This window comes from Zalophus californianus, chromosome 10 (genome assembly GCF_009762305.2).
Source record: "Zalophus californianus isolate mZalCal1 chromosome 10, mZalCal1.pri.v2, whole genome shotgun sequence".
NCBI lineage: Eukaryota > Metazoa > Chordata > Mammalia > Carnivora > Otariidae > Zalophus > Zalophus californianus.
In genome coordinates, this window is record NC_045604.1 from 26,214,318 (window position 1) to 26,227,816 (window position 13,499).

The following is a 13,499-nucleotide window of genomic DNA, read 5'->3' on the forward strand; positions in this document are numbered from 1 at the left end:
AAGATCTCTTTGCAGGTGGGTTCCGCTCCCTCGTGCCAGGTCTAGGCAGGAGGCAGGGGCCTCTGGTATGTAAGCACCAGCCTAGGTCCAGCCCCATGACAGGGCCATCCTGGGGCTCAGCTGGTTCCTGCTGCCTCTCCATCCACACAGTAGACTACAAAATCCCCCACCCTCTTCCTGCCCGCCACTCCCTGGCTTGGGTGGCCAAGTTCCCTGGGCTCCCCTCTGCTCTCGTATGCGGGCATGCGTCCGTGCGTACACGTGTGTTTGTTTGGTCTGAGTTGTACGTGTCAGGGCACACAACCCCCACGCAAAACCTCTGTGCATTTTAAGTCACGGTTGTTTTCCCACCTTCAGAAATAGCTGCAGAGGAAGGTGGGAAGTAGTCAAATGTAAACAGGCCTACCGCTCTCCTGCTCAAGGGAAGGTATCCCGCCTCCGACTGCTCCCCTCCCCAGCCCCAGCATCCGGGAAGCAGAGTGAGATGGGCATAGAGCCCCTCTGGGCAGCTGAGAGGACCCTGCCTAGAGGGTGGTAGCAGACGTCACCCCAGGGGACAAGAATGGGCACCCAGACTTCTGCAGCCACAGCCAGGCCTGGGGACAAAGAAGGATGGTGTAAGTGGCCCAACCTCTGGACTTGGGTGGATTCCCGTCTCCCGCCGCTTACCGGCTATGTGTCTTGAGCCAAGTTCTTTAACCTCTAACGAACCTCAATTACCTTATCTGCAAACTAGGGGTATTTATGCTTATCTTGTCGACTCGTTATGACGTTATAACAGTTAAATGAAATAAGATACTCAGAGTCTTTGAAGAGTCCAGGCAGATCTCAGGTGCTCAGTAAGTGCTGGGGTGCTTCTCTGATACTCGCATTTGGAAGACTACCCGAATGGGACCTCTGCTCAGGCGGGGACCGGGCCCAGCAAGGCCCCCTGGTTTTCCTCCCATGTTGGTTGTAGGCCAAGGCTGGACTTGCCTCCAGGATCATGCAGCCGGGCCTTGGGATATATGGGAGAGCCCGGATTAGCCATACCTGGGAGGTGGGAAAGAGCAGTGGCTTCGATTCTACACTGGGGGTGGGGGGGCCCTCCTGGGGGGGATGGGGCCCTGGAGCCACAGAGATTGATTCATACAGTAAACATTCACTGGGCACCTGCTGTGTGCTCCAAACACAGTGATGACCAAGACAGGTTCCCAGCTGGGGAGCCATTTCCCTGAGATGTGGTCCGGGTTAGGACAGAGGGGAGCATGGGGCGCTCTAAGAGCTTAAGGCAGGCCCCTTAGGCCAGCCCGGGGTGGGGAGGATTTGGGAGAAGCTTCTGTAGGAGGTGACTGACCTTGAGTTGAGGCTCGAAGAACAAGTAGGCCTTGTCTAGGAGACAGAAGGAGACATGGTAAGGGGGGCGTGTCAGGGTAACTTCAGCTCACGAGTATTGCGCACAGTGGGTAAGTGGGAGAGCCCAGACCCAGGCTTCTTAACCCTACCTCCTCCCTCCAGGGAGCTCAGCCAGGCTGTTAGGCAGGAAGAGTGGGGAAAACCAAAGCCATACATGAGGAGAGCCCAAGCAGACCCCAGGCAGGACCAGCCACTTCCCCAGCCGGTCTGGGTGTGGGCTCGGGGACCACTGCCTTTCCACTTCCAGAGTCCTGAGAGCCCACCCTGGAATTTAAAAATCTGTACTGTTTCCACCACCCCCTACCCACACTGCTCAGGGGGATGCCGGGAAACTCTCACTTTATTTTCCATTTACCCAGTGAGCCAAGGAGGGAGGCGGGGAGATGTGAGAAAGGTAGGAGAATCTATTCCACACGTCTCAGCTCAGGACTGTGGCGATGACAGGAACTCCAGCATCCCCTCTCCTCTGCAGACACACATGCACACGCACCCCTTCCTGAGTTATCCTGGAAGCTTCTTGGTTCAATCTTTCCCTCCTTCCATGAAGACTCACTCCCCCAGCAGATAATAGAAAAGGATACTGAAGCTGAAGACTGGGACGCCTAGGGGCGCCTGGGTGGCTCAGTCGTTAAGCGTCTGCCTTCGGCTCGGGGTCATGATCCCAGGGTCCTGGGATCGAGCCCTGCATCGGGCTCCCTCTGCCTGCTGCTGCACCTGCTTGTCCTCTCTCTCTCTCTTCTCTCTCTCTCTCTCTCTGACAAATAAATAAATTTAAAAAAAAATAAAGCCTGAGGGCTGTAGGACAGAACCCAGGAGCCCTGGCTGTGGCCCAGTCCATCTCTCTCAGCTCCTTGGCCCTCTGCAAACAGGGTTGACACGGGCAGAGGGAATGGATTCTGCTTCTCTGCCACCTCCTTACTCTGCATCCTCTTCTTCCAGGGCTGCCCTGATGGGGTGTGGTAATGAATGAGCCGGCCCAGCCCCAGCGGACAAGGATGGAGAACCATACCCAGAAGGGTAAGAAGCGATGCCCACCCATCCCCACGTAGAATGACTCTCCTGGGAGGGTGGATCCCCAGGCCCTGGCAGGGCTGCTGACCCTCAGCCTGCGAACTGCTAAGAGTGGAAGGACTCCAGACTCTTCTTGTGGATGGTTCCCTACCCTGCGGCTCCATCATGAGGCTCCTTGTGGCCCCCCTCTTGCTGGCCTGGGTGGCTGGTGCCACCGCCGCCGTGCCCGTGGTACCCTGGCGTGTGCCCTGCCCCCCTCAGTGTGCCTGCCAGATCCGGCCCTGGTATACACCCCGATCATCCTACCGGGAGGCCACCACCGTGGACTGCAACGACCTGTTCCTGACAGCCGTGCCCCCCGGGCTGCCCGCGGGCACACAGACCTTGCTGCTGCAGAGCAACAGCATTGTCCGTGTGGACCAAAGTGAGCTCAACTACCTGGCCAATCTCACGGAGCTGGACCTGTCCCAGAACAGCTTTTCGGACGCTCGAGACTGTGACTTCCGTGCCCTGCCCCAGCTGCTGAGCCTGCACCTGGAGGAGAACCAGCTGACCCGGCTGGAGGACCACAGCTTCGCAGGGCTGACCAGCCTGCAGGAGCTCTATCTCAACCACAACCAGCTCTACCGCATCGCCCCCGGGGCCTTCGCTGGCCTTGGCAACCTGCTGCGGCTGCACCTCAACTCCAACCTGCTGAGGGCCATTGACAGCCGCTGGTTTGAGATGCTGCCCAACCTAGAGATCCTCATGATTGGTGGCAACAAAGTAGACGCCATCCTGGACATGAACTTCCGGCCTCTGGCCAATTTGCGCAGCCTGGTGCTAGCAGGCATGAACCTTCGGGAGATCTCCGACTACTCCCTGGAGGGCTTGCAAAGCCTGGAGAGCCTCTCCTTCTATGACAACCAGCTGGCCCGGGTGCCCAGGCGGGCCCTGGAGCAGGTGCCCGGGCTCAAGTTCCTAGACCTGAACAAGAACCCGCTCCAGCGGGTGGGGCCCGGGGACTTTGCCAACATGCTGCACCTCAAGGAGCTGGGGCTGAACAACATGGAGGAGCTGGTTTCCATCGACAAGTTCGCCCTGGTCAACCTCCCCGAGCTGACCAAGCTGGACATCACCAACAACCCCCGGCTGTCCTTCATCCACCCCCGCGCCTTCCACCACCTGCCCCAGATGGAGACCCTCATGCTCAACAACAATGCTCTCAGTGCCTTGCACCAGCAGACGGTGGAGTCCCTGCCCAACCTGCAGGAGGTGGGTCTCCACGGCAACCCCATCCGCTGTGATTGCATCATCCGCTGGGCCAATGCCACGGGCACCCGTGTCCGCTTCATCGAGCCACAGTCCACCCTGTGTGCCGAGCCGCCAGACCTCCAGCGCCGCCCAGTCCGCGAGGTACCCTTCCGGGAGATGACAGACCACTGCCTGCCCCTCATCTCCCCCCGCAGCTTCCCCCCCAGCCTTCAGGTGGCCAGTGGAGAGAGCCTGGTGCTACACTGCCGGGCACTGGCTGAACCGGAACCCGAGATCTACTGGGTCACTCCAGCCGGGATTCGACTAACAGCTGCCCGTGCTGGCAGGAAGTACCGGGTGTACCCCGAGGGGACCCTCGAGCTGCGGAGGGTGACAGCGGAAGAGGCGGGGCTGTACACCTGTGTGGCCCAGAACCTGGTGGGGGCTGACAGTAAGACGGTCAGTGTGGTGGTTGGCCGGGCTCCCCTGCAGCCAGGCTGGGACAAGGGACGGGGGCTGGAGCTCCGGGTGCAGGAGACCCACCCTTATCACATCCTACTGTCTTGGGTCCCCCCACCCAACACAGTCTCTACCAACCTCACCTGGTCCAGCGCCTCTTCCCTCCGGGGCCAGGGCGCCCCTGCTCTGGCCCGCCTGCCGAGGGGCACCCACAGCTACAACATCACCCGCCTCCTTCAGGCCACGGAGTACTGGGCCTGCCTGCAAGTGGCCTTTGCTGATGCCCACACCCAGTTGGCATGCGTATGGACCAGGACTAAGGAGGCCACTCCTTGCCACAGAGCCTTAGGGGACCGGCCCGGGCTCATAGCCATGCTGGCCCTCGCTGTCCTCTTGCTGGCAGCCGGGCTAGCCACCCACCGGGGCACTGCTCAGCCCAGGCAGGGCGTGGGTGGGCGGCCTCTCCTTCCAGCCTGGGCTTTCTGGGGCTGCAGTGCCCCCGCGGTCCGAGTGGTGTCCGCGCCCCTCGTCCTGGCCTGGAATCCAGGAAGGAAGCTGTCCAGGTCTTCAGAAGCAGAAACATTGTCCCCACCATTGCTGCAAAATTCTCAAAGCTCAGCCTGCTCTCCGCAGTAGACAAATAACTAGGACTCCTTTTGACCGAAAGGGAGGCAGTCTGGGCCAGATGCCCTGCCCGGAAAGTGACAGGGACCCGCGTGCTTGAGGCCTGGCAGCCAGACCAAGACAGACGGGGCTTTGTAGCACCAGGGGCGGCTCCCGCCGCCTCCACGAAGTCGCCGTTACCTTCTGGGGGCCTGTCTGCTGACATTCTGAGGAGCATCTCCGAGGAACAGGAAGGACTCTGGCTAGAGCCTCCCCTCTCCCTAGTTGTCTGTGTGCCCAGAGGCTCCTGGGCCTCTGCTTGGATGTCCCCTGCCCATGTCCCCAGGCCCTTGGCCCACAGGGTGCGCCCCTCTCCTCTTCTCTTCCTCTGTACAGTCTCAGTTGCTTGCTCTTTCCCCTCCTGGGCAAGGGCTGAGGGAGGCCTCTCCTCCCCACCTTGGGGGACCCCTCCCACAGTGGGCCCCCAGCCGGACCTGAAAGACATTTGGGGAGGGGGCTGCCCGGGAACGCCTCATCTCAGCAAGCCCGGGTTGGCACCGCGAGGTTGACTTTCTATAGGCAATTTTGTACCTTTGTGGAGAAATGTGTCACCTCCCCCCAACCCAGTTCACTCTTTTCTCCTGTTTTGTAAAAAATAAAAATAAACAAGAACAACAATAATAAGGGGGGAAAGGAAACAAAAGGAAGCTCATCTTTGACTACTAAGTGTACCTGTACAGCCCTCTGCTCTGGAATCTCTGCGAGCCCGGGGGCCGGCGGGGGAGGGGCTGGGAGAGGAGGGGAGAGGGAGATGATGACAGAGGGCACAGGTGTGCCCTGGAGGGGTGAATCCAGGCCTGCTCCCCAGAGCCCCTGTAACTGTGAACGGGAGAGCTGGGGGCAGAAGGGCAGAGAGCAGGAGAAGCTGACAGGAAAGGGAGGAGAAAGTGGGAGAAGAAAACGGAGAAAAGCTCCGAGAGATGGAGAGAGTGGAAATTTCCATCACCAAACATTGTCACCCCTTCTCTTTCCCTGATAAGCAATTAACATGCCAGTGCCTGGGAAGCACTTCCCAGCCTATTTCTAATTAAACAAACCCAAGAGGCAGAGTCATGCAGAGAATTGCAAATCATCAAGACAGCAAGAAGTTTGGCTCACTGGGGCAGGAGGGGGTGTGGGGTGATAGAGGATCTGGGGAGGGGAGGGCTGTGGGAGAAAGAAATTGCTGCATTGATCTTCCCGGTCCATTTCGGTATCATTTGCAATGAGCCTGGTTTGCTAAGACAGATTGACTTCTTAGGACCAAATGTGAAGAGGAGCATCTGTCCGAAAGGCCATAGACCCCGGGGCTGAGGGGGGGGGGAAGAGGGGGGCTGCTCTGGCCGGTCAAGGGGGCCACAGCTCCAGAGCAGAGGCCACTGGGCCACAGCTCTTGTTTCCGGAAGGGGCTAGGAAAGCCACGGGTCTCCTGAGACCGAAGAAGCAACACGTGAGGCTGAGCACCCCTGCGCTCCAGACACAGAGGGCAGCCTTGTTGCGAGTTGGCTCCAAGCCGCTGCACCACGGAGATGGCAAACGCACGCACAGGTGGAGACGGAGCATCGGCCCCACGGAACCTAGAAAGAGGACAGTCGCCCCAAGCCTGCGGGCAGGGCTCCCCTCTGCAGCCCTTCGGTGGCAGCCAGTCTAGAGGCCTTCTTTCTGTCAGGCAGGAGGCGCTCACATTGGCCTGCCTCACAACCACCTGAGGGCTTGAGGAACACAGGTGGCTGGGCCCACCGCCAGTTTGGGCTCTATCTGGGAGGACCTGGGAATGTGGATTTCTAGGAAGTGTTCAGGTGACACTGCTGCTGTTGGTCGGGGGACCACACTCTGAGAACCCCGGAGTCTGGCCTGTGGGGGCTAGAATGTTTCACTCCCTCCGCTGCAGGCCCCGGCATGGATAGGGGTACCCGTCGGTGTAGGTTCCCAGGAGAGTCAGGAAAGGAGCTGGAAGACTGTCGGTCCGCCCCTCACCCTCCACGGGTGGGCTGCTCAGGCCCCATTAGGAAATGACCCCCCTCTGCCCTGAGGTCAGCAGGCCCCATTCCTGCCGGCTTTTTCCCATGGGCCAGGCACCTGCTCTTTAGGGGAGGGGGCTGGAAAAGCAGAGACGGGCTCCCCCTCCCCTTTGGGCATCCAGGGCGGAGGTTCCTAATCTTCCCGGTGTTCCTTCCTGATGAGCTTTGGGATCCTGTCAGTTACTCCGGGCAGCCCCGCCCACTGACTGGAACTGGCCTGTGGGATCTAGCTTGTTCTCTATTGGTGAGGGTTGGCGCCATACCCCGATCCAGAGCTCTGTGGGGAAGATGTGGGGCAGGCCTGTGCTGAGCACGAAAGACAGGAGTCGGAAATCGATGTCTCTCCTTTCCTCTAGGACAATGGGCGCTGGCTGCCTTTCCTGACCGGCCCACGTGGCACAAAGAATCAAGGTGCCATTCCCCTAAATCAGCCCCCAGAGCCCCGGGAAGCCTGGGGAGCCCTGCAGCCCCCTCCCGTCAGCCACCTCCACTGCCACCAAGACCAGCCCCGGGCCTGGTCCTAGCAACCCAAAGAGTGGCCACCTGCCCAGCTGGGGGCCCAGGGCCTTCGACCTGCTAGCTCAGAACACCTGTTCTGAGACCCCTTTGCTACCCTCTTTTCACACAGCCATCTCAGTTGCAGGCAGGAAGCCCTTGGGAAATGGTGGGAGCCGTGAGCCCCCCGGGAAAGGGGGTGCGTCCCTGGCTCCTGGGACTCACCGCACTGCCGCCTCCCGGCTGCCATGGGGCTTACACTGCTTGTGCCCTTGACAATGAATCCCTCCTTCTTGGGGGGAGAAACAGTTGTAGTTAGATGAACCTCTGTCTCAGCTGAATCCCCAGTCCTAAACACTGGCTGTCCCAGAGAACTTAGGTGGAAGAGGAGGGAGGGAGGGGTCTCTTCTCTGTCGCAGAGATACCACCTCAAGGCCACAGCCAGCTGGGGGAAGGGGGAAGAGGCACTTTGCGGGTACTGTGTCTTAGAATAGCTAGAAAGCCAGCAAATGAGAGCGAGCAGCCTCTCCCCTGGTACCGAGCCGGGTACTTGGCTCAGGTGTGTGGGGCCCAGCGGGAGGACAGCGCCACCACGCCCCTCGAGGTCTGTTTAGACGGTTTAGACACCGTCTCCGGGGGGAGAGTCTCTGCTTTCACACTGGACCGAGCGTGTGGGCAACTAACACAAAACAAAACAGCTATTAAGCCTGGTCTCTTCTGTACATTTAAGATGGCTTTCTTTTTTTAGCCCTAAATAGAAAGCAATATTTATTTCCCTTTACATTTTAAGTTGTTACATAGGGTCTGTCATTTCCATCGATCGAGACGATTTCAAAACCGGGCCCAATTGTTGAGCATATTAGCTTTCCCTCCCTAGTACATGCCACTTCAAGATTCCCCTGCTTTCCACGTGCTCATCCACAGCTCGGACTGTGGAGCTGGGACGCAGTTCCGTGGCTCACCGCGCAGCCTTCCCACCATCCTGACTGGCTCCATCAATCAACATGTCTCGTGTGGTCACTCAGCCAACTGCCCGCTGCTCAAACACACTATCTTGCAGCCCACATTTCTGCATCCTCCCACAGATAGACTTTGTGGAAGGCTGTGTGAAATGCGGAGATAGTGAGCTGGAGACATTTCTGGGAGCTAGCAGCCTAGTCCCCACATCAGAGAAGCAAACGCAGTTGGCTAAGTGAGTGTAGGTGACCAGTTAGAATTTTACTGGTCTCAGCACTGAAAATCCTTTGTTTCAGAAACTCTCCCAGTCCTGGACAAACTGGGGTGGTTGGTCACCCTAGTCTAGCAGCCTCTTTCTAACTGTGCCCCCTTCCTTCCTTCCTTCCTTCCTTCCTTCCTTCCTTCCTTCCTTCCTTCCTTCCTTCCTTCCTTCCTTCCTTCCTTCCTTCCTTCCCTCCCTCCCTCCTTTCCTTCCTGTCCCTCCCTCCCAGGCAACAAATAATTAATGAACATAACCATGTGGGTGGCACAGTGGTAGCAAACGGGGATGCAGGTACAAGTCTCTGAGCCCGTGGACCTTGCATTTTCATGCGTGGAGAAAGTTGATGGACAGGACACACAGTAAGAATCTGTGGTATATAGGATGGTAATGAGGACTATGGAGAAAAACCTAAGTCAGGGAAGAAGATGGGCAGGAGGGTGGGGCCTCGCATGGGGTGCTCCGGGAAGGCCTCATGGAGAAGCTGACATTTGAGCAAAGCCTTGGGGGAGGGAACCAAGCAGTTGTCTGGGGGAAGAGTGATCCAGGCAGCGAGAACAGCAAGGGTGAAGGCCAAGAGCAAGAAGGTTAGTGCGGCCACAGCAAGAGAGGAAAGGGAAGGGCAACTGTGAGACTTGAGCTCAGACAAGTAGTGGGGGGGTTGGGGTGTCAGGTGGGGGTTGGGCCACTGGAAGGGCTTGGGCTCTTCCTCCAGGTAGAAGGGAGCCACGCCAGGCTCCCGGGCAGACGTGGCATGCTCGGACTTGAGGGGATCCCTCTGGCTGCTACACTGAGAAGAGCATGGGGTGTGCGGTGGCAGAGGGCAGAAGCAGGTGGGCCGGGTGGGCCTCTCCAATAATTCTCTCCATGTAGTCACCACTTCTAGAACTCTGCCAGGCATGGGCACTAAGTGCACCTCTGTATCTTCTAAATCTCTCCTCCTCCCCATGTTTAAAATCAAAGCCATGCTGGCTCTTCTGCAGACTCCTGGCCACTCGGCCTTCCCGGTGATTCTTCAAGGTAGCTCCTACCATCAAGTTTGCAGGTTCTATCAGTGTCCTGCCCCACAACAGCGAGTGGGACTCATTCAAGGGAGTGAGAAATGACCTTGACTGGCCTTCAGTTGCATCCCGTGTTTGTCACCAAGCACGTCCCTCTGAGGGAGAGCCTGCAGGGACAGCAGGAGTCCCTGCCCTGTCCTTCCTCTGTTGGCCGCTGACAATGCGTTGGCTGTTCCAGGCCCAACATCTGCCTTCCTTCTTGATGATTTTCCCAGGAGAACCCTGGTGTGTTCCGCAGAGGTTTCCCCGAGTGTCACATGAACCTGTCTTTCACCTCCTCATACAATTGCAGCCCTTTGGCGTGACCCTTTTGCGGTTGCCCTCTGATTAAGAGCATCTCCTGTATTTTTAATAGAATGCTAGTAGGGGCCTACTGAGCATTTCCTATGTGCCAGCCCCTCTGCTTGGCACCCACATGCCCCATTTCATTTCATTCCCTTATAGACGGGATACCACTTCCCCATTTTACAGATTTAGACATCAGAGCTCAAAAAGGTCAAATGACTTATCCAAGGTCACGGAGCTAGTAGGTGGCAGAGTTGGGATTCAAACGGATTCCAGGGGCTCAGTTTTAACCACCCTGCTCAGCTATATTCAAATTCATATACTTTAAACGTATGTCAGTAGTTTTTCGAGAACACAAGAACTTCTAAAATTTGCATGCACTGGAGAGCTCCCCTGTGCAGGCACCTTTATTTTTAGATGCTGCCCTCTTTTCTTTCTTTTTTTTTTTTTTAACACTCAGGATAATTTGTGACTTCATTGTCAGGACTTCAGTTTTAAAACCTCTTGAACTCTATTCTCTTGAGAATCACAGTTTTGATTCCTTTCTCTGAATCTCTGAAACATGCTTTGTGGAAGTCTGGGGGTGTGTGTCTGATTTTTGCCCCCTCATCTTTCCCTTCCTTAGATACCGTGAACTCTAGAACTGCGTAGTGGCTTCCTCCAGGGGTCTGATCTCTCCCCTCACCAACCAGTTCTTTGTTGTTGGTCAGAATTACATCCGGAGCAGCTTTTCCAGTGAGTTTCCATTGCTTCTGAGCCAGACGGCAGTGGGGCAAGTCAGGAGCTCCTCAGAGACTTGACACCGAGCCCAGCAATGCACCAAGCAAGTATCTAGATGGCAGGAGGACCCGCCGCCACTTCATCTGGACTTCACACCCATGTTATAGCATTGATTAGAAAATGCGGTCCCCGTGGCCTCCTTCCGGCCAAGTGGCCCAGATCACTGCCCTATCACAATACTCGCCTGAGCTATTCTCTTGTTATCTTCATCCAAAAGCTGGTTCTGCTGCTTGTGACCTTCCACAGCCCAGCTACAATCGTGAATCAGCACCCCCACTCTGTCCCGAGCACACCCTCAGCATCTTTGTGCCCCTCCAGGTTCTCTTTCCTGCAGTCCCCAACCAGGGACCCCAGAGTTCCCCCCTGCCTTGTTTGTAGAAATTTCCAATCCCCTCTAGAACCCTCAGTTTGTTTTCTAGAGTCCATAGTTCTAGAGGGGAGGGGGGTGGGCGGATGGGTTAGCCTGGTGATGGGTATTAAAGAGGGCACGTTCTGCGTGGAGCACTGGGTGTTATGCACCAACAATGAATCATGGAACACTACATCAAGAACTAATGATGTAATGTATGGTGATTAACATAACATAATAAGAAAAAAAAATTTCCAGTCCCCCACTCCCACCTTCAGGACCACTCTGCAGACAGAGGTGGTCTTGCTGGTGGATGTCTTAGAGCTCTGAAAGAGCCCTCATTGAAAAATGGCAGCTCCCTTTGACAACAAAAGGACATGAGTAGGTGGACGTTGTGGTAAGGAGCTCTACCTCATCCCCTCATTGCTGTCGTCAGGAATCAGAAAGGGCCAGGCTGTCAGCCTATAAGGAGAGAAGAAGGAACCCAGGCTCAACTTCACAACAAGAATAATGTGCGGCCCATTGTAGCCCACTGGGCTCCTGGATATCTACTTTCTCTTCTGCTCCTAGTAATAACTCAAGAAGTTGGGCAGCACAGATAGGATTATTATCCCCATTTTAGAGGTAAGGAGACTGAGGCTTGGGAAATTTAAATAACTGACCCAAGGTCACACAACCAACAAGGGTAGAGCTGGAATTTGAACGCAGCTCTTCTAATTCCAAATTCTCCTGCTCCATCCACCTACCCACACTATCTTCTACATCGAAAACAAGGGAGCGAGTGGAGTACACTCCTCTCGGGGGTCTGGGACGGGAGAGGGCAATAATCGGGCACTAACTCCAGAGGATAAAGAGGAAGTGCTATCACTCGTACAGGCAAGGATTAAAGGAATGGATGTAGTGGTGGGCGGGAGTAAGAGCCCCAAGACATGCGGGAGTGGAGCTGACCGAGCTGAGGAGCCTCAGTGGCAGGTCCTAGTTTCAGAGCTCAATGGCCACCGGCCACCGCAGCTGAAACCAGACACAGGGTCCTCTGACTCAGGCCCCTGCCTTCTAATGGCTTCAATGACATTATCTCCATTCACGTCACAGTGAGGGGTGCAAGGGAACGAGCACTCTAGTGCCCTGGCACAGGGCAGGGCTGGACTGAGCCCGCCTCCTCGGGGCCTTCCACTAGAGCCAGGGGCTCAAAGATGGACTTGGAGAGTCCGTGGGCCTCTCTGAATTGCTGACAGATTTTTCTGTGTATATGATTGTGAAATTTTCTTGAGAGAAGGCACTTTGTATTTAATAAGACTCTGAAATGGGTCTAACACTCAGAAAGATCAAGAATTTCCGCATTAGAAGATCCAAGAGTCACACACACAAGTACAAAGCCTTAAGAGTACAGTTGGGAGTTGCCAAGGGAAACAGAGACAGCCCCAAGAGTTTGAGAGTCTGTCAGGGAGGATCCGAGTGACGAACATCCACCATCTCTGCCCCTAAGTGGGGTGCGGATTTACACATGTAGACATTTCCTTTAAAATGAGGAAAATGAATTCCCAGTGTTTTCATTTGCAAAGCAAGGGCTCCTGTGTCTGCCCCTAACCTTCAAGCAACTTCAGGCTTTCAGCTCATCAAAATCTGCAAGGCTCCTGGACTCTGCTGCACCCCCATGTCAACTCCATGGGTTCCCCGACCCCAAGAGCCACATTAGAGATCCCTCGGCCGGTCAGTGACATCCTTCTGGCTACCGTGTGCACAGGGCTGGCACAGGATTCACCCAAGTGCCTTGGGGAGACCAGTCTCAAGACTTTCTCCTCCTTAATCTTAGGTAGATTAGAGTCATCCACCCTGTTCTTCTCCTCTATGCCCCCTTCCACAGTTCTTCAACATCTCTGACAAACCCCCAACCCCGCACGTACACACATCAGCTGCGTGCACACGTGCCCACGGGTGTGCTTGCACCAACACACACAACTTTGCAAATGTCATTTGCAGCTCCGCTCCAGTCCCCCCTTCTACACACCATCTGCCAGAAGCTATTTTAAGCACCTAATAAAACTGTTTTAGAATGACTCCTGGGGTATTCTGCCCTTTGCTTCCCTAGGGCAAGAGCAACTGGGCTCCAGATGGAGCTACATTCTGGCGCCAAGCGAAGAGGAGAAAGAATCGACCCGGAGCTCACAGGAGACCCCAGTCCCTTCCCCACAAGCGGCATGGTGTGTCTTGGCTTTGACCATAGAGGACCATCCGTGAAAGGGAGCACGTTCAGGTCTGGACAGAGGAATACACCTGTGGATTCAAATCCCTGCCGTGATCCTTCCTCGTGGCCGTACCTGTCTGCCTCACCTGTGAGTGAGGGCTGCTGGTGCCTCAGTCTGGTCCTCACCGAGAACTGGAACACACAGCTCAACCAGCTGGAGGATGCTCAAAACCCAGATTGCCCGGCTCCACCCCAGAGCGAGGCTGGAGTGCGGCTGGGAAATCTGCATTTCTAACACGGGCTCCCACGGCGGGGCTCAGGATTCGGGAAACCATGGGCCAAGACGCTGCGACCTGCCTCACGAGGT

General features: G+C 56.2%; 1 protein-coding gene across 1 annotated transcript in view; it reads left to right on the plus strand.

Annotated features, from left to right (window-relative positions):
• Positions 1-5,404, plus strand: part of LRRN2 (leucine rich repeat neuronal 2) — a 61,276-nt gene extending 55,872 nt beyond the window's left edge. The window contains exon 2 of the mRNA XM_027609834.2: positions 2,335-5,404. Within this exon, the coding sequence (XP_027465635.1) occupies positions 2,572-4,734 (2,163 nt within the window). The 5' untranslated portion in view covers positions 2,335-2,571 and the 3' untranslated portion in view covers positions 4,735-5,404. The remainder of the gene's footprint in view (positions 1-2,334) is intronic.
• Positions 5,405-13,499: the final 8,095 nt, after the last annotated feature.